General features: G+C 42.8%; 1 protein-coding gene across 1 annotated transcript in view; it reads left to right on the plus strand.

The window, feature by feature from the left end:
* The window catches only part of LOC111967858 (protein shisa-6), a 28,974-nt gene extending 17,487 nt beyond the window's left edge, over positions 1 to 11,487 (plus strand). Inside the window, exon 5 of the mRNA XM_023993271.2 lies at positions 11,196 to 11,487. Within this exon, the coding sequence (XP_023849039.2) occupies positions 11,196 to 11,487 (292 nt within the window). The remainder of the gene's footprint in view (positions 1 to 11,195) is intronic.
* Positions 11,488 to 19,524: the final 8,037 nt, after the last annotated feature.

The raw sequence follows: 19,524 nt of genomic DNA on the forward strand, positions 1-19,524 counted from the left end.
GTATAGGGGTAAGGTGACAGGGATACTGGGGTTATGGAGGTAGATGTGTATAGGGGTAAGGTGACAGGGATACTGGAGTTATGGAGGTAGATGTGCGTAGGGGTAAGGTGACAGGGATACTGGGGTTATGGAGGTAGATGTGTATAGGGGTAAGGTGACAGGGATACTGGAATTATGGAGGTGATTAGGCAAGAGGATGTCAGATTAACAGAGTAGCAGCAGCTTGCATATGAGTGGTTGTGCGGGTGTGTAGAGTCAGTAGAAATGTACGTGCATATCATGTGTGAGTGAGAAAACGACGGAGTGAGTGTTTGTGTGTGTGTTGGAGTGACAGTGTGTGTGAGTGTGTAGGGCCCTGTGCGTAGAGAATACTGCAAATAAATAAAGATAAACGTTAATAAAGTAAACGTTCAATAAAGATACAAGGTAAACTCGTTCCGTGTAGCTATTTTGTTAGCTATTTATCGTATTGCTTGAGGATAGAAGCTGTTCAAGAGCCTGTTGGTGACGTCATACATTTACAAGCCTCCCATAAAAAAGAAACTGTATTCTGTGATCTAAAGTAGAAAATAATACAAGGCCTGTCACAAGTACTGTACTGTATTTATTGACTAGCCTTTTTCTTATTCAGCTAGTGTCCCGAAGAGAAGTCAGTACAGTATATCCCTGTCACATTATACCATAGTCTTTGAGATGTGTCACACATATTTAGCCAAGCTAGGAAGTCCATAGAGAATAATAAAGCTCAGCACTCTGTATAGCCGGATTGAAAATCCATGTCAGTTATGGGGAGATATTATAATTCCACCTTGATTGATTGAAATTTTCCGCTACAGCCCAGAGAGCAGATAGATTGACAGCTAGCTATGCATGCAAATTCGATAAAGCATTCAAATTCAACTTAGAGGCTTTGATTGGTTGAAGACAGTAATTTTAATTTCCCGCATCCATATGTCAGTCAGTGAGGATGATTCGACATTCAGCCACGGCCGGAACAGTCCTGAATAGAACTAATTACTTTAGACAAAGATGAAATCCCAAATCTTTTATTTCTAACCTCATTACCTCACCAAGCCCCGAGTTAATTCCAGTTGGTGATGACCTCAAATTGGTTTTCATGGCAATGGAGGATTGTTTTTGTAAATATGATGTGGGTCTGGTATGGCTGATATAATGATTGATATAATGATATCAATCAGTATAGTAGCAGACGGTTTTAAATAATATGGTTGTGTTTACTGTTCCTTCTCAGCACATATGATCTACAACTTATAGCAGTACATTTCCTATACTCCTTTTACCCAGACTAGCTGTGGAGTTTCGAATATCATAAGTTACAACAGAGAAATTGTTTAAAAGGTGGGAAAATACCTTTTCAGAGCGATCAGAGGGGTCGAGGTGGGAGTGAGAGGTTTACTGCCAAAGGACATTTTCTACTTTCATATAGTTGTGTTGTCATACTGACAGATGTTTTCTTCTAAATATCTCTTACTTTTTATTTTTATTCTTTAGTCCCTCACTGCCAAAAACTCCCACTGCTGTTAAAACACTCATCTCCAAGATGCAGATGAATCAGACTTGGAATGAATCAAATTTGATAGAGCAACAACATACTGTACCATCAGACCGCATGAGAAAAAAATTGGGGCTGCATGACGCCTGACCAAAACATCCTCTCCCAAGAATCTTAGAAGCTTCGTTAGCGTCGTCACGGAGACAAAGACATAAACAACAAACAGGAAGAGCCTCCTACGATGTCAACACACACGCAACAAACCACACAGATCCTATCTTTCTTTATTCATTTCTATGACACACAAATGTCAACCCAATCAGTCACTTTCCTCCTCCTCCTCTGCCTCAATACATAGTATAGAGTCTCCAACGATGCTAATAAAGGACATTATCTGTTTGTGCATGTGACCTGTTTGTGTTAGCCCACTGAGCTAAGACATATAGCTCTGGCAGCTATAACACGAGTCTTAAAAGTGGAACTGACAGCGTTTTAGCAACATGAAATCTGACTAAAATCTGTTCATGTACACCCCCAGGAAGAATTACACATTTGTTTTATATTTTCTGACAAGCGAGCACTTAGATATGGTCATTTTCATAAATTATTWGAATATTTGGGAATGACGTATAGTTAGGCATTTGTGGAAAATTCCTCAGCAATGTAGAGTGGGAAAGCGGCCGTGCGTTTGGACAATTAATAGACACTGCAGTAAATAAAACCTAATACGCAGACCGGTGCGCCACAGCCAATCAGAAGTACAGTAGGCCTTTATGCGAATATGCRATTTGCCACACTGGCCWGCCATCATTCACTTTGAACTGGACTGTGTTCATAGTTAGTAGCAAKAGTGTGACTTTAGATCATTACAACACATTTGCCAAAAGCCACAAAATACACCTGAATGGATTTTTGCATTTGGGAACTTTACAGTCCTATTGATCAAACAACCATGAAAAAGTAGGCTCTCTCTCCCTCAGTTATGCAACGYCAACAAGATCAACAACTAAAGCTAGCCAGAGAGAGATGAGCTAAACTCTAACTAGGGATAAACCCTTTCAAACTAGTTCAGCTAGTTGGCCGTCAAAATTGCWCTGATAAATGATGGGGAATAGTAGCCTGCTTCTGCATCTTGCCTGCCAATGCATGCTTGTCCCAACCCACGTTTTGACAACTGAATGGGAACTTGCCTGCTCGCCGATTTGATAATTGCCAAGTACATCTGATTGACAACTAGCTYAGGGTGCGTTCATAAATTGCCTCCAGTGTCAGAGTGTGCTCCGGGTCATTTGTAAATTCAGAGCTTTTCGCTCTCTGAGCGTACACTGCCCGATTGACACTGGACGCACTGGCTAAGGAGTAGGGTTGATCAGAGCATTCCTCACAACGGAAGTCAAGTACACAAGCTAACTGGCTAAAGTTGGCTAGCTTGCTAGCTACAGTACTTCCAGACACAAATGAGAGAACACCTCACTCTGACCATTTTACTCGCCCTAGCAGAGCTGGTAAGGCTGTTTCCATGTTATCTAGAGCGTTCGTAGCTTGCTGTTACGTTTTTTTTGCATACGTTTAGCTACTGACACCGGTAATATTCAGCGGGTGTTGCGCGTTCTTAAATTAATCCGTTATTCTGTGCTTTGAAATTGGAGTAGATAGCCAGAGTGAATTCATGAACGCAAGCAATATGCTAACTGGATAACAGTCGTTTAAGTTCAGCATAGCTAGCTAGCAAAGCGATTCACATTGGTTGCTAGCTAACCAAATGACACCTGCATCTATCTGTAGCCACTGCAAAAACAATATGAGGGGAAAAAGTTGGTCACTCACCCACTCCRCCAATTACATGAAATCCTCCCAGCAGGTAGCTAGCGAATGTGAGAGCTCCGTGTTTTTAGCTGGCTAAATTAAGAGCTACATAAATAGATAGTCTGGTTGTATTGCTAGTTTGATTGTATGACATTCCCAGCCTTCGTTACGTTCACCCGTTTTTGTCCAAAATATTGAAACTGACAGTGCATCTGAATGGGTGGAGACAGCAAACAATGGCCAGCTGTGATTTACAACCTGCTAGCACTATTTTTGGGACTACCAAGACATTTATTGGTGAATTATATTGAACTGCATCCATATATTCTGCCAACAATGTCTTACTGTACGTCATAGAATTTTTTGTCAAATGGAACCTATTTTTAAAACCTCTAGCATAAACTGGKATTTGGATCATTTTGACTGATATTATGATTTTCTGTTTGTTTCATATCTGCAAAGTTGTTAAAACGCTGTCAGTTCCACTTTAAGATCTCGGGAAAGGTGACTCATTACACAAGCACTACTACCTGAAACAGGCTTTTGATTGAAAGCTGGCTCATCTGTGCACCCCCTTCACACATTAGAGGTCAGGTGCTGGGTGGTGGTGTCACTGACCTGCCAGATGAGTGCTGTGCAGAATATCCAATGAGTGGCGTGCTCATATGGTCCTTCAGAGAGTGATGGGGCCAGAGCATTCATTAGCAGCTAGGATTTAATTAGGGCAAGATTCCTCTCACACAATTGCAGAGAAGAGAATGTTAGACATCTCCATTTTTGTTGCTCTCAGGTGGTGCATTCTCTGCTGAATATGGAGCGGAGGAGATATGGTGTTGGAATTTAGGGAAAAACGTGTGATGGTGAGAAATGGGGAATGCTAATTGTAGAGCTGCAGAGCTAGCTAACTGGTACCTGTGTTTGAGCGGGCGTGTTATTTTTCTATTTATCACAAGTAAACATATGTCAGGGTTTAACTCAGAGCATTATCACCCACTCCAGGTCAGGAGAGGAGAGATATTCTCAGAGAGCGAAAGCTCTTCAGGGATGGAGAGGAGATTAGAGGAGAGGAGATTAGAGGAAAGGAGAAGGGAGAGGGAGTTCTGAGAGAACTTCGCCAGGGAGTTCTGAGAGAGAGAGTCAGACAGACAGAGAAAAAAAATTGAGAGCCAGAGGAAAGGACCGAGAGAAAAAAAGAGAGGACAGGAAGGAAGGGAAGAGAGGACAATGAGGAGGCTGTGATGTTTGCTCGGTTAAGGAGGCTACCACTCTCTAATGTGCAACATCAATCAGGATGCTCTCTTCTCCTCTCTTCTTCTCTCTGCCGCGCTGCGTGGCAACTTTTATTGCTGCTCATTAAAGTAAGTGCAGATATTTTATGCATCGATTGAAATGAGAGGAGTTTTTCATGCTAATTTCCCTCCTTTAGATRTGTTATTCAACTTCTTTGAGCAAAATGCGCTGGAGAAGAAGCCATACACAGCTGATCTATGTGGTTTTCAGTGCTGAAATAGTGCTACTGCCACTATTTAGCAGCCTCTGGAATTTTGCTTATCCACTTATGTTGGAAATAGAACACAATCTAATACTGAAGCAACTTCTTATAGTTATGTGACAAGCCTTCCCATAAGAGACTGCTAGCAGAATTAAGGAATGGCATGGTGTAGCTCATCTCTCTCATCAATGTTTTCCGAATAGAACATAGTCTCTCTCTCTCTCTCTCTCTCTCTCTCTCTCTCTCTCTCTCTCTCTCTCTCTCTCTCTCTCTCTNATATGTTGTTCATATTTAGTCTCATCCTTTTGACAGAGACCACCAGTTTCTGGAAATAGAGCCAGACTCTGCCTCTATCCCCCAGGGGAGAGAAGCCCTGATGGGGAACATTTTATTTTACACCCTTTTCTCTACAYTTTTGATCTTGTCTCACTGCCGCAACTCCCCAACGGGCTCGGGAGGCGAAYGTTGAGTCACGCGTCTTCCGAAACATAACCTGCTAAGCCGCGCTTCTTAACACCCACCTGCCCTCGGAGGAAACACTGTTCASCTGACAACCGAGGTCAGCCTGCAGGCGCCCGGCCCGCCACAAGGAGTCGCTAGAGCGCGATGAGCCAAGTAAAGCCCCCCTGTCCAAACCCTCCCCTATGCCGGACGATGCTGGGCCAATTGTGCGCCACCCTATGGGACTCCTAATCACGGCCGGTTGTGATGCAGCCCGGGATCGAACCCGGGTCTGTAGTGATGCCTCTAGCACTGCAATGCAGTGCCTTAGACCCTTGCYCACCTCGGGAGGCCTTGATGGGGAACATTTCAAGACACATGTTCATGGCTCCTCTTGACCGGSGACAGGTCCTGATAAGCTTTCTACAAATGCCACAACCAGTCTGTGAATTAAAAATAATGAACTTTTTAATCCCGGAATAGGCCTCTTCTAGCTACCTGAGAGCTAGCTCCCATGTTAATTAGAACAGGGGTGTCAAACATACTGAGTGGGTCCAATATATATWTTTTTTACAAAATTAAACACCAGGGGCTCAGAGCACGAGTGGAGGGAGTAGAATACCATGCTTAATTGATTTTTTATGACGGAACGTGAGCAGCGAACAGGCTTTCTCACTAGAGGCGTTTGGTGATCTGACAACTTGGAATCCCCAGCAAAAAGGACAACGTCTCCTCTTTGAGCCAGTCTGAGCTTTTTTTTCCCACATCCACACCACCAACCCCATTTTAGGTGGAAAATGTAGCCTGTCATTATTCCTCATTTGCTGCCCTATATACAGTACCAGTCAAARGTTTGGACACACCTACTCAGTCAATGGGTTTTCTTTATTTTTAGCTGGTTAAAGCTGGTTGAGAGAATGCCAAGAGTGTGCAAAGCTGTCATCAAGGCAAAGGGTGGATACTTAGAAAATAGTAAAAATGAAGAAAAACCCTTGAATGAGTGGGTCTGTCCAAAATTTTGACTGGTACTGTACATAGACATGGAATTACTGCCCACTTTAATAATGGCATACTAGTCACTTTAATYATTTTCACATACTGCTTTATTAAGCTRGTGTGTATATACTGTATTCTATTCTACTGTATTTTAGTCAATGCCACTCCGACATCGCTCGTCCTAATATTTATATATTTCTTAATTCCATTKTTCTACTTTTAGATGTGTGTGTATTGTTGTGAATTGTTAGATACTACTGCACTGTTGGAGCTAGGAACACGAGCATTTCTCTACACCCGCAATAGCATCTGCTAAATATGTGTATGTGACCAATAACATTTGATTTGATTTGATCAGGWGAGTTGGGTAGCACTATTCAACCCACCTTGTTAACCGTATGACATTTTGMTCCGGATGTGACACTGAATCCAACCCCAGCACAGCTGGGTTGGAAGGGTTTAGTGCCCAAAAAACTGCTGGTGTACAAAGATTCTTAATAAAAATACACTTGACTATATATAGCTAGCTGTTTATCYTACTGTAGAGTACGACATTGAATACTGACTGAGCAGCCAGTGACCTTCAGCAAAGGTTCAGCTACTAATATAATGCCAATGAAAATATTTATACTAATAATTTAAAAAATAAATCATTTGAGGATGCTTGTTGAAGTGCCTTTAAACATGCAGGCTGATCTTGACGGTACTGAGCTGACCTCATAGCTACATCAGTATGCTGCTTGGCTGTCCCCCCTGCAAGGAAAACTACACTTCTCATCTCTAATCTATTATTCAGAGAGAGGAGCCAGAGCGACGAAGACAGGGGAAGAGAGATAACTTTAAAAAATCTCTCTCTCTCTCTCTCTCTCTCTCTCTCTCTCTCTCTCTCTCTCTCTCTCTCTCTCTCTCTCTCTCTCTCTCCCTCCCCCTCTTCCCTCCAAATTCCTCCTTCATTACTATTTTCCTTGCTTCCATTATGTGCGAACACAAATGGAATGATTGCCTTTTGCGGAATTGGAAACCGGACTTGCCATCCCGAGCGCACAAGCTCTCTCTGAAACGCTGATGGTATTGTTCAAATAATGATACATGGGAAGATATTAAATTAAACTTTATCAGCTGCAGTTGTGATCCATCTCCAAATCTATTTCCTGAAGATGAAAACATTAAAAGGGCAATGATGACAAGGGGGGGAAAGGGAAGTGTTTGTTTTGTCGTCCATTATTTATGTTATAGTTCATTTTGGAGGGATGTCGGGTTTTGAGTCGAGTGTATTAGAGTATTGATCTTGAGCCTGAGGTGCTGGTCTCGGATGGTGTGGTATCAAGTCTTTATTATGTCAGCTAATGTATCTCTCTGCAGTAAATATTGTKCACACAAACACACAACTTGAATAATAATGTATTCTGATAAATGGCATGATGAACTACACTGAGTGTACAAACCATTAAGAACACCTTCCTAATATTGAGTTGCACCCCCAGGAATGATCAAATGAAGATCCTACCTGTAGTGTGTTTATCACATCGTGTAAAGGTTGTCCCTTCTTTTTTAACAGGGTTTACTKTGTATTTGTGTTTTTATAAACTTCCCCCATTTCGCTTCATTGTGACAATGTCTCTCTTAAAGACAGGTCGTGTGTTCTCCTGTCTCTTTGACACTGCCCTTCTTCCTGCAGCAGGAGTCAGGTTGAAGACACCATAATCTCCTCATTAGATCTGACACCGGATGCCATTTTGAAATCAATGTGTGAAGGGAACATCTTGAGAGGAACACTCTGAACCGTTTTGCAGATACACTCTCTCATCCCTGTCCAGGGTTACAGAGTAAACCCTCATCTTTCTCGTTTTCTATATCTCAGACATCATTAAATCCTATTCACTGTACTACATGAATAATACGGCATGCCGATCTACCTCCATCCTAACCAGGGATGTATTCCCTGTTCACCCACAACTCAAACACCATCCTTACATTTTCTGACGACACGATGTTGGTAGGCCTGATCACCAATGACGATGAGACCGTCTATAAAGAGGAGGTCAGAGACCTCTCCCTCAACGTCAGCAAGACGAAATAGCTTATCGTGGACTGCAGGAAACGGAGGGCCGAGCATGCCCCCATTCACATCGACGGGGCTGTAGTGGAGCTGGTGGAGAGCTTCAAGTTCCTCGGTCTCCACATTACTAAGGATCTATCATGGTCCACACACACCAACACAGTTGTGAAGAGGGCACGACAACGCCTTTCCCCCTCAGGAGGCCGAACATATTTGGCATGGGCCCTCAGATCCTCAAAACGTTTTACAGCTGCACCATTGAGAGCATCTTGACTGGTTGCATCACCGCTTGGTATGGCAACTGCTCAGCATCCGACCAAAAGGTGCTACAGAGGGTAGTGCGTACGACCCAGTACATCACTGGGGCCGAGCTCCCTGCCTTCCAGGACCAGGCCGTGTCAGAGGAAGGCTCTAAAAATGGACTCCAGCCTACCAAGTCATAGCCTGTTCGCTCTGCGACTGCATGGCAAGCGGTACCGATGCATCAAGTCTGGAACCAACAGGACCCTGAACATCTTCTATCCCCAAGCCATAAGACTGATAAATAGTTAGTTAAATAGTTAACCAATAAGATATCTGAACTATCTGCATTGAACCTTTTTGCACTAACTTTTTTTTGACTCATCACATTAGCTGCTGCTACTGTTGATTATCTATCCGTTGCCTAGTCACRTTATCCCTACCTACAGTATATGTGCTTAACTACCTCAATTACCTCGTACCCCTGCACATTGACTCAGTACTGGTACCTTGTGTATACAGCCAAGTTATCGTTCCTCATTGTGTATTTATTATTACTTCTCTATTATTTATTTATTTTATTTCTCTCTGCATTGTTGGGAAGGGCCCGTAAGTAAGCATTTCACTGTTAGTCTACACCTGTTGTTTGCGAAGCATGTGACAAATAAAATTAGATTGGATTTGATTCGAAATTGCCTAAACATTACCGTCATTGTCGTTGATCCAGTGAACTTCCCTCACTCACAGCCCACTTGAACCATGTCTGTTAGAGGCTACAGGTAATCAATCCCCCTCCTCTCTCCCTCCCCAGCCCCAGCCCTTTGGGGTAATAGACAGGGGGGGAGGGTTAGGTATTATAATTGAAAGCCCCACTTCAATAGCGATAAATAATGAAGTTTCCCTAGGGGCTATTAGTGGTGGAGCAGAGGGAGGAGGGGGAGGAAGAGGGAGGAGGGGGAGGAAGAAGGGGAGGAAGGAAGAAGAGGGAGATCCTACATATATTCCGGCTCTGTTAACATTTCACTGAGTGGAGGGATGAAGGGAATGAAAAGAACATGATACTGGGGAGGGAGAGAGGAGGGGTTACAGACACACTGGTCCATTATGAACAGACTGGAACACAGTGTTAAGTAATGCTGATATGCTGAGTGATGCACGAAAGGGCATTTACTATGAAGAAATTCTCTTTTATATTCTGTAGATTTTCCTGTATCATCATATTGGTGTCACATGGCTTGCATAGCATGCACACACTGTAAAGTGAATTGAAATCTACCTATAGAAGAACATAACGTATGTAGAAGAAAACAAGGTGTGACATACAGTGTATGGGCAAGGGTGAAAGTAGATTTAATTTCTTCCCGGTACTGGACCTTTATGAGTGCATGCGATTATTTATAGAATTATATACAGAATCCCTATTAACTCAATAGGACCTCTGTGGGCCTAGTCGTAAAGATTTTTCATGTACAGTTGAAGTCGGAAGTTTACATACACCTTAGCCAAATACATTTAAATTCAGTTTTTCACAATTCCTGACTATTAATCCTTGTAAAAATCCTCTGTCTTAGTTCAGTTAGGATCATCACTTTATTTTAAGAATGTGAAATGTCAGAATAATAGTGGAGAGAATGATTTATTTCAGCTTTTATTTCTTTCATCACATTCCCAGTGGGTCAGAAGTTTACATACACTCAATTAGTATTTGGTAGCATTGCCTTTCAATTGTTTAACTTGGGTCAAACATTTTGGGTAGCCTTCCACAACCTTCCCACAATAAGTTGGGTGAATTTTGGCCCATTCCTCCTGACAGAGCTGGTGTAACTGAGTCAGGTTTGTAGGCCTCCTTGCTCGCACACACTTTTTCAGTTCTGTCCACAAATTTTCTATAGGATTGAGGTCAGGGCTTTGTGATGTGGCCACTCCAATACCTTGACTTTGTTGTCCTTAAGCCATTTTGCCACAAATTTGGAAGTATGCTTGGGGTCATTGTCCGTCTGGAAGACCCATTTGCGACCAAGCTTTAACTTCCTGACTGATGTCTTGAGCTGTTGCTTCAATATATCCACATCATTTCCCTTGAAAGTGCACCAGCATCAGTCATTCCTCTCTGCCTTGGCTAAATTTCAGTGTTCTAGTCGAGCCACATCGCATTTTGGAGCATAAGATATACCACCCGTATTCAATCATTTTTTTATGCCTTTGACATGCAGTAGCCTAATGATAAATAGTGATGTAACAACATACAGTTTCTTGACATTTTATTTGAATTATTATGATAGGCTCATGTTTTACTGGTACCACGTACCCCACTACATATTTTCCCGGGACTCCATACCGGACCTTACCACCTTACTTTCACAGCAGCATATTGATATTTTAATCCACTTCCCAACTGTGTGTTCTGTGTTGTTGTAAGGGAGTTTGAGTTCCTTATCTTAATTGTACTACAGTTGGCATAGTCGCAGTAGTGTACTGTAYTCCTAAGCCTGTGGGACACAGGGACAGCACAGAGACGGTGTGTGCATGTGTGTGTCCGCGCACCACAGGAGGTTGGAAGGGCTCGTGGTAATGGCTGGAGCTGAATGAGTGGAATGGTATCAAATAAATCAAACATGGTTAATGCCATTCCATTCGCTCCGTTGCAGCCATTATTATGAGCCGTCCTCCCCTCAGCAGCCTCCACTGGTGCATGTGGCGTGTGGGACTGAAACGAGACTGACGGCAGCTACGTATGGGAGGACAGAGCAGAACAAGGCCCTCAGCAAACATGCTCAGGATGACAGGAACAAGGGAACAACTCCCGGAGGAGAAGAAGAGGAAGAGGATGAGAAAGAGGGGGGATCGCTCAAGGGAGAACCCCCTGAAGGCAGTCAGGACAGTGTGGGAGGCTCCATATCCTGGGGCTGTACAGAGATGTGGTTCAGAGGCTTAGTTTGACATATTCCTCTTTTCCTCAGCCTTATCTGTCTTTTTCTACCTTTTTGCTTGCTCACCCTCTCTCTCTCCCCCTCTCTCACTCTCTCTCTCTCTCCGTCTTCCTCTTTCTTATGATTGGCTGTAATGTCTATCGGAGGTCTGTTGAGGGTCACGGTCCAAAGCCCTGTCCTTGGGGAATGCTGACGGGGTCTGTGTCGAGATGGTGATCCTTCAGTGCTTTATATACTGGGACTCAAATGGCACTTTGTATACTGTACTGGCTGACTGACTGACTCTGCAGATGGAGATACATTTGTTTACTCAGTTACTTTGTGTGTTTTACATTCTGAGAAAAGGCAATGATGGGTTGACATATCTTTCCACAAACTCCAATGGTTCCAGGCGATTTTCCAGATTCTCTGTGTGCTGGTTGGATGTCTAAAAGCATGACTCTGGCAGTGAAGCCCTCAATGGAGAGCTCAGTCATAAATCCAGAGGGAATACCATTAGAGGCTAGCATCACACCAGTGAAACTAGGTTTGCACTCTCCTATTCCAGTAACGTAAACACAAAGTATACTCTGTCAACTCTGTAAGCTTTATCTTCTTGGCGTTTCTCTTTTGTCGGTCTTACAATATTAGTTGTTCGGTTGCCTCCAGCGCACCATAAACATGCTTGGGAGCCAGCAGAAGCATGTCTGTGATGTTAGATGTTGGGATGTTACACGACACACTTGTCCACATAAACAACCCGACTCGTGACTGGATGTGTAGTACAAAATCATCTCTGGTCAGCATCAGTGTAGGCTGTTGTTGTTGTAGTTGTAGTTGTAGGAGGAAGTCCTGACAATGCATGTTTCAGCCGGAGAGGAGAGGAGAAGGAGGAGGAAAGGAGGGGGAGAGGAGAAGCAAAGGAGAAGGGCTGCTAATGGACAGATACTGTATCAGCCAAGCCTAGCTCCACACATGGTATACAACACAGAACAGTGGAAGGTTAAATTTGCTGTGTCGGCTGGCTGGAGGACTTGCTACATTATTCCTCTCCTATATTTTTCATCTCACGGACACAGCCATTGATCTGTCTCCTGGAAGCATCGACCGGCCAAGCTGACTGGAGCAACACTATCAATACCACATCAGACTCATTCTCAGCCCTGGTCTGTTACGTGTCTCACTTACAGAGATGTAATGTAATGGGAAACAGAGAGCTGGTAGAAGAAATTGCCTCTAACGGCCTAAACACGGGTTCAGAGAGAGAGATTTTTTCTACCCCACTAATGGTTAAGGTTAGGTTTGGGGCTGACCCTAGATCTGTGATTCGAAGAAAACATGTACAGCCTGACCTTCATTCCATAGGTGAGTCACAGACTCTGTGAACTTATAGCCTATACTAGCTTTATCATTTCTCCAAAGTCTTTGCATTAGGGGATCGTTTTAAGAAGTGTGGTTCTGTGCTTTAGCCTTCTTATGCTAAGAGCAGGGAAGGCGAGGGCAGGAATAGTGTAAAGTTTGCAACTCTCTCTCTGCCTGCAAAAGCAGGTTTTTGCATTATTCAGGACCTCACATTTAGTTCAATTGGTATGCACAGGTGGCATAAATTAGTAATACACCATAGTTAGTTAGTATTCTATCTTTTTTTAGTGTCTGAAATTCAGCTATTTCTAAGTGCTGGTTAAAGTTAAAGTTTACGGAGAAAAGTTGACGCTGCAATATTGCTTCAAAGTTTGAAGAGAAAAAAAAATTCTCTCCAGACTTTTTATTTTATTAAGAACTGGATGTGAAAATCTTCTCCTGCTGTCTCATGGAGCATTGTTTCTTAGTCAGCTCATGGGAGAGAGAAAATAAAACAGGCTTCATCTGAGGCTTGAGTTTGAGTGTCTCCATAGCCTCGCTGGTTTTGTCTGGCAGATAGAGCAATCTAGGGAAGCAAGAGAGCATTAAATTAAACTGGGAAGAATCAGTCATGCAGCTGCCCCCTGGGAAATGTAGTCACAAAAATGTGTTTCTGGGGGATGATGTCTGGAGTGATGATGTTTGGAGTGCTTGGGGCTCATTAACTGCTAGCCTGTTCGCTAGTTCATTAGCCCGCTAGCTAGAGCTGTTTACAGAGACCCACGGTGAGCTCGCCACGGAGCATCGGTGATGCTACGCTATCTAGCTACTGTATAAATTACTGCCCCTGAAAAGATTATCTCAAAGTCCATGACGCGCATCATTCTGACATATTGTGGTAGTGAACTGTTATTAACAGACAATTAGTGTCCTCTCAAAGAGCTTACATAATGCATAATCCCCCAATAAGAGTTGTTTTCATTTGGGCATTCAGTTAGGCAAGGGGGACTAACCAAGGTCATGGCCTATTTCTGAAAGGGCTCAACAAGCTTTAGTTAGCTCCACTCATTTGGGAACATTGGAAGTTTTAATCATCGTCCACTCTGCATTTTGAACATTTAATCCAATTATGGGCATTTCCTGACATATATATAGGATAGAGTGTTCACCCACATTTAAGGTTGGCCAGACGTGGTTAAAGATGTCATTGGAAAGAAAAAAGGGAAAGAATATGAGAAAGAAAAAAAAAAGATTACGTAACCGTTCTTTGATATGACTTTCCCCTAACAATTTAATAGGGCATAACTAATGTTGTCTAATTTGCTCGAATTGAATTTGACCGTGCAGTTTGACTGGGACTGATGAGGCCATACAGTACAGTAGTAGTGTAGCAATCCATTCCTCACTGAATAGAGACTGTCCTGCTAGGAGGCTGCAGCATAAACCTTCACAAAGTACCTCTTTTCTTAAACCAATACCTAATCCTACCATGTAGACGGGGTGAAATCTAGTCGGCTTTCTTACGAGTACTATTATCATTCTATATGCAGGAGTTGTGTTCTCAGACAGGTAAATCAGTGTAGTAATTCATTTACCAAATTATTACTGCAGCTTTTCCTGCCCATGGTTACAAGGAAACCGTTGACCGTTTGCTGTATATTATTTGCAGGCACAAAATTAACTTGTACAGATATGTAGTCTCATTTGTAAATTGTGCAATATAGATTCTCCAAATGGGTACTTGAAAGCAGACTGCTGCATATATTATTGTGTAATGCACTGTGGATTTTGACCAGTAACAGAATGCTGTATCGCTAATGCTTGCTTAATGGACTGTTTAACTAGCGGTAGGAATGTGTGGGGTACAACTTCACCTTTTCAAAGAGAAACAGGCTGACATGTCACCATGGCAGTAACGTTGTTGCTGTGCTGCTGTCGCTGCAATGTCAAATACCAAAAGATCACTTGACATGTCAAAGTGCTTATGAAAAGTAATACACAAAACCGTTTCCCTCCCCCAACCAGTCGTTTTATTGCTGTAAGGGAAGGTTGCGAGTCTCGTCAGGATACTGGTTCATACAAATACATTTCCTCTGCACTTTAAACATCCCATTTGTTTACTGCTACAGTATATTGTCTTTGAGGAACACCTCTCAATGCGGCTCTGCATAGATCCCTCCATGCCTTCCCCTCTAAACAAGGTGATTGATAGCTTTGTACATAATCCATTATAACTCCCCATTGATTGAGACTGGCAGTCAAAGATTACCAGTGAACCGCTGCTGTTGGGTCTCTCTCCATGGAGACTGCTCCCTCATGAGGCTGGGCATGGCCGTCAACTCCTACAGTCAGCCTGCAGTCAAGTCATAGACTCAGGTGCATCCCAAATGGCACCCTATTCCCTACATAGGGCACTACTTTTGACCAGAGCTCTATGCCCTGGTCAAGAGCCGTGCACTATATAGGGAATATGGTGCCAGTTGGGATGTAGTCTCTGTAATCACCAGGCTATGTGAGTAATGGCTGTGGGAGCAATCACGGGGGACATGCTTCATCTCTGGAGCCCCTCCATATATCAAACTGCCTTCCCTTCATTTGACTGAATGCATGCCAATGTGAAATGTGACGCCCCGGGAGAGAGAGAGAGAGAGAGAGAGAGAAAGAAAGAGTTTCTACTGAACATAATAATTATATATACTCACAGAGGCCCATTGTAGCTCATGTTTTTGACAGATCTGACTGGGGTTTGTTGGAAGGATTTGTGTTTGTCTAAGGGAAACCTACATTATGTGGACATTTCTGTTTCTCACTGGGAAAGGACTCTTCTTGTTAAATCAGATACACAGATCAAAGTTAATTTACAATATTTATTTGCAGACAGTGTATTCCATAAAGCAATAACAAATATTTCACTTGCATCAACAGAAAATCAAACTCTTCAAAGAAAACTGTCAGCATACATTTTCAGTAAAAAATGTTTGTTTGAAATAAACATTACTGTAACAGGCGTCCTTGACTAACCGTTGTCTTGAAGAGTATCATTATCACGACCGAGGGGAGCCGGAATATGATTGTCTCATTGTTTACAAATATTGAATATGTGAAGTTGTTTATGTCATGGCTCTGGCTGAGTAAATGTTTGTGTTATCTCAGTGGGATTTCGGTGTGAAGAGAATATATACTTAATTTTATTTAAACCACAGGATTGTTTTCTTCCTCTTGGCAAGAGAGAGCGAGAGAGGATAAAGAAAAAGACAGAGAAAGATGGTTGGCGTCTGATTTATATATTCCTTCTTGAACGATTTCTTCACGTTTGACAATCACTCGTCTTGGCTGACTGAGTGATTTTGAATGGTTTCAACAGGTATTGTTCCATTGTTGATATTTCAAGGGCAGTAGTATGTGTGTTTCCCATTTAATAGGAGAAAAATCAGCGTCTACTCTGTTTGGAAGAGTGCATTCAGAATGAGAGTTGTAAGAACACACAAAGACACGCAAAAGACATAGACCGAGGCACCTCCATTTTGAACGACAGTTCTAGATACAAATAACGTGAGAAAGACAAAACTAGAGTTCTATAAAATCATGGAACTGGAGGTCTTATGCTAAAACAAATTTAACMCACGATTTATGATTCCTTGCATTCGCCGTGTAGATTACTCATTTCAGAACAAATTGGCTCTATTTTTCGGGAAATGAATTCTACAGGGATATTACTACAGTAAATTGGATGGTAGTGAGAATCTGGCAGGCATTTCCCTGGCCCCCCACGGTGACACCCCTCACCTCAGCCCCTCAGCCTCTCACTACACACTATATATTGATTGCTCGTAGAGGCTAGAACCAATTATCTAGCCAGAATTTCAAAACGTTACCCTCTCCGAACTATATTTTGACAAAGTGAGTCATGCGTTTTGGTACTTACAGGATGTTTTTTAAGAGGTTCAGAAGGTGAATTCAGTCTGTCAGCGCCGGGAGGTGGTTTAGAGTGGATCATCATCACAGACTGAAGGAGGCAAACATGGCATTGATTAAGATGCTTTAATTAATTTTCATCCCTCCACTGATGGTAATATAACATCAGGATTAACATTACCACTCCAGTTCCCCTGTGGTGTGTGTGTCTGCGTGTGTACTCCCCTATGAGTAAACAGATGGTGACTCACAGCGCAACATTAAGATCCACTCATGATGGGCTCCTCATAAAGTTCATCTCATGAACCATTGACACTGACGCTAATCTACTARGCTCTGATCATGGCTGGCGCTTTAGCTTGTGGCACTCTTCTGAAATGTTGATCAAGTTGTAACGGTTTGAAATGCTACTGTTCTGGTCCGTAGCCCTGGGCTGCTCGCTGGTTCTCAATGACTCGGGGTCATTATGGCTGCCGCTGCCAGCAGCAATTAAAGGGCTACTGAAAGGAGCTCTGTCCTTGGGCCTCCTCTCCCCTCCCCTCCTCCCCTCCCCTCCCCTCCCGCTGGAGGCTGACTGACTGACATGGTTTACTAGATTTACCAGTGTGATTGGCATATCAATTGGGGCCGAGGTAGATTAAATGCCCTTAATCATTATTCAAATTTGTCTCGCCCAACACCCAAAGTACCCACGGCAAATTGTCGGGTATGGTTATAGCTTTTGAATGTTCGGTGATGCGGAGAGCCAAGAGGGCAAGGCTCTTAAGGGGACATTCTGCTCATCAAAAGTAATGTGACTTTGAGTGTTATTTGTAATTTCATCGTCAGGTCACCCTTTTGAACTTATGAAAATCAGAAATGTGTCAAGAAGCAAAGCAAAGCAAAAGTGAATGAAAATAGCAATGCCAGAGGGACATCTGGAGGTCGTAGAAGGTTAGAGGCTTTTCTTCCCAATACACAGATCAGTGGTACGAACAACACAAAGACGCCTCTGGAGAAATGTTCATCAAGCTCTTTTGTTTTACCTCCCTCACTCAGCCATAGGCCAGAGGACAACTCTTGATGGTTACATCCAGATTCTAATTCAACACTCGCCTGTCTTTTGTACAAACTATTTTTCATTAATTCACCAATCCTCCCAAGGCATGACACTCAATTCTTATGTCTCTTTTGTACCACTCTTGCCAAATCATAATTAAATTGCAACCAGGGTCTTCCGTACCCTGTCAGACTTAAAGAAGCCTTTATCTTAGCAAATGACTGACAGTCAACTGTGAAAAGCGTGTGTTTTTCCCCCGACACAGACAGCACACCCACACCGTTTGCCTTTGTTAACAGTATTGTCCCGGTCTGATCCTGAATGAGTTTGGAATTAGCTCTGTGTATTGGCAGGAGACTGGATACTGAGACTCCTGCTGGGTTTGATTGTACAGTGGAAGGAGAGAATGGGAAGTAAAGGAAACACACCAGTGTGTTTGTGTGACTTGTTTAGCCAATGCGAAAGCGAAAGCATTACATAACATGTCAAAACAGTGGCCTATTAGTTTGCCTGACGACACTGTTGTGATTGCGGTGAGTAGGGGGGTCATTTAAGGAAACTACTGTGGTTTGAATCCGGATGTGATCTCCAACTACATTGAAATGTAAAGCATGTCAAGCATGACATGAAAATGGGAATATTCTCAGAGGTGGCTGGCTCTCTGCCATGGTGTGAGAAGTTATTTGTCCATAACACATCAGAGATCACACGCCGAGAGAGAATGAGAGAATGAAAGAGAGAGAGAGATGTTTTTCTGAGATGTCAAATGTTGTATCATTCAGGTCTTAGCAGCACGGCTGGGTACGTTAAAACTGTATGTACTGTAAACTGTACAGAGATGTTTGTACTGTATATCTGAACGGATCAGAGGTCAAAGCCCCTCAGATGAAACTTCCTCAACTGGCCAAAGAGAGTCTTCCCACAGATTGATGCTTGAGAGAGCATTATAGTCCTGCCATTTGAGAGAGCATTATAGTCCTGCCATTTGAGAGAGCATTATCAGTCCTGCCATTTGAGAGAGCATTATAGTCCTGCCATTTGAGAGAGCATTATAGTCCTGCCATTTGAGAAGAGCATTATAGTCCTGCCATTTGAGAGAGCATTATAGTCCTGCATTTTGAGAGAGCATTATAGTCCCTGCCATTTGAGAGAGCATTATAGTCCTGCCATTTGAGAGAGCATTATAGTCCTGCCATTTGAGAGAGCATTATAGTCCTGCCATTTGAGAGAAGCATTATAGTCCTGCCATTTTGAGAGAGCATTATAGTCCTGCCATTTGAGAGAGCATTATAGTCCTGCCATTTGAGAGAGCATTATAGTCCTGCCATTTGAGAGAGCATTATAGTCCTGCCATTTGAGAGATGGCATTATAGTCCTGCCATTTGAGAGAGCCATTTATAGCTCCTGCCATTTGAGAGAGCATTATAGTCCTGCCATTTGAGAGAGCATTATAGTCCTGCCATTTGAGAGAGCATTATAGTCCTGCCATTTTACAGCATCTGTATTGTCGGCCTCATCTGTGGGTTTCAGTGGCTTGTTTTTCTCTTGCGCTCTACTTGTCTCTATTTCTCGCTCTCCCTCCCCATCTCTCTCCTGCAGCAGTGTTTCTCTGTAATGAGCTTGTCGGCAGGACGATATGATTCCAGGAATTAAAACAGCATTTTTCACTTTGATCACCCAACATACATTTTTATCGAATCTCGCTCTCCCTCTCTACTTACCTTTATATATTTTCTCTCTCTCTCTCTCTCTCTCTCTCTCTCTCTCTCTCTC

Source organism: Salvelinus sp. IW2-2015, linkage group LG8, assembly GCF_002910315.2.
Source record: "Salvelinus sp. IW2-2015 linkage group LG8, ASM291031v2, whole genome shotgun sequence".
NCBI classification, from domain to species: domain Eukaryota; kingdom Metazoa; phylum Chordata; class Actinopteri; order Salmoniformes; family Salmonidae; genus Salvelinus; species Salvelinus sp. IW2-2015.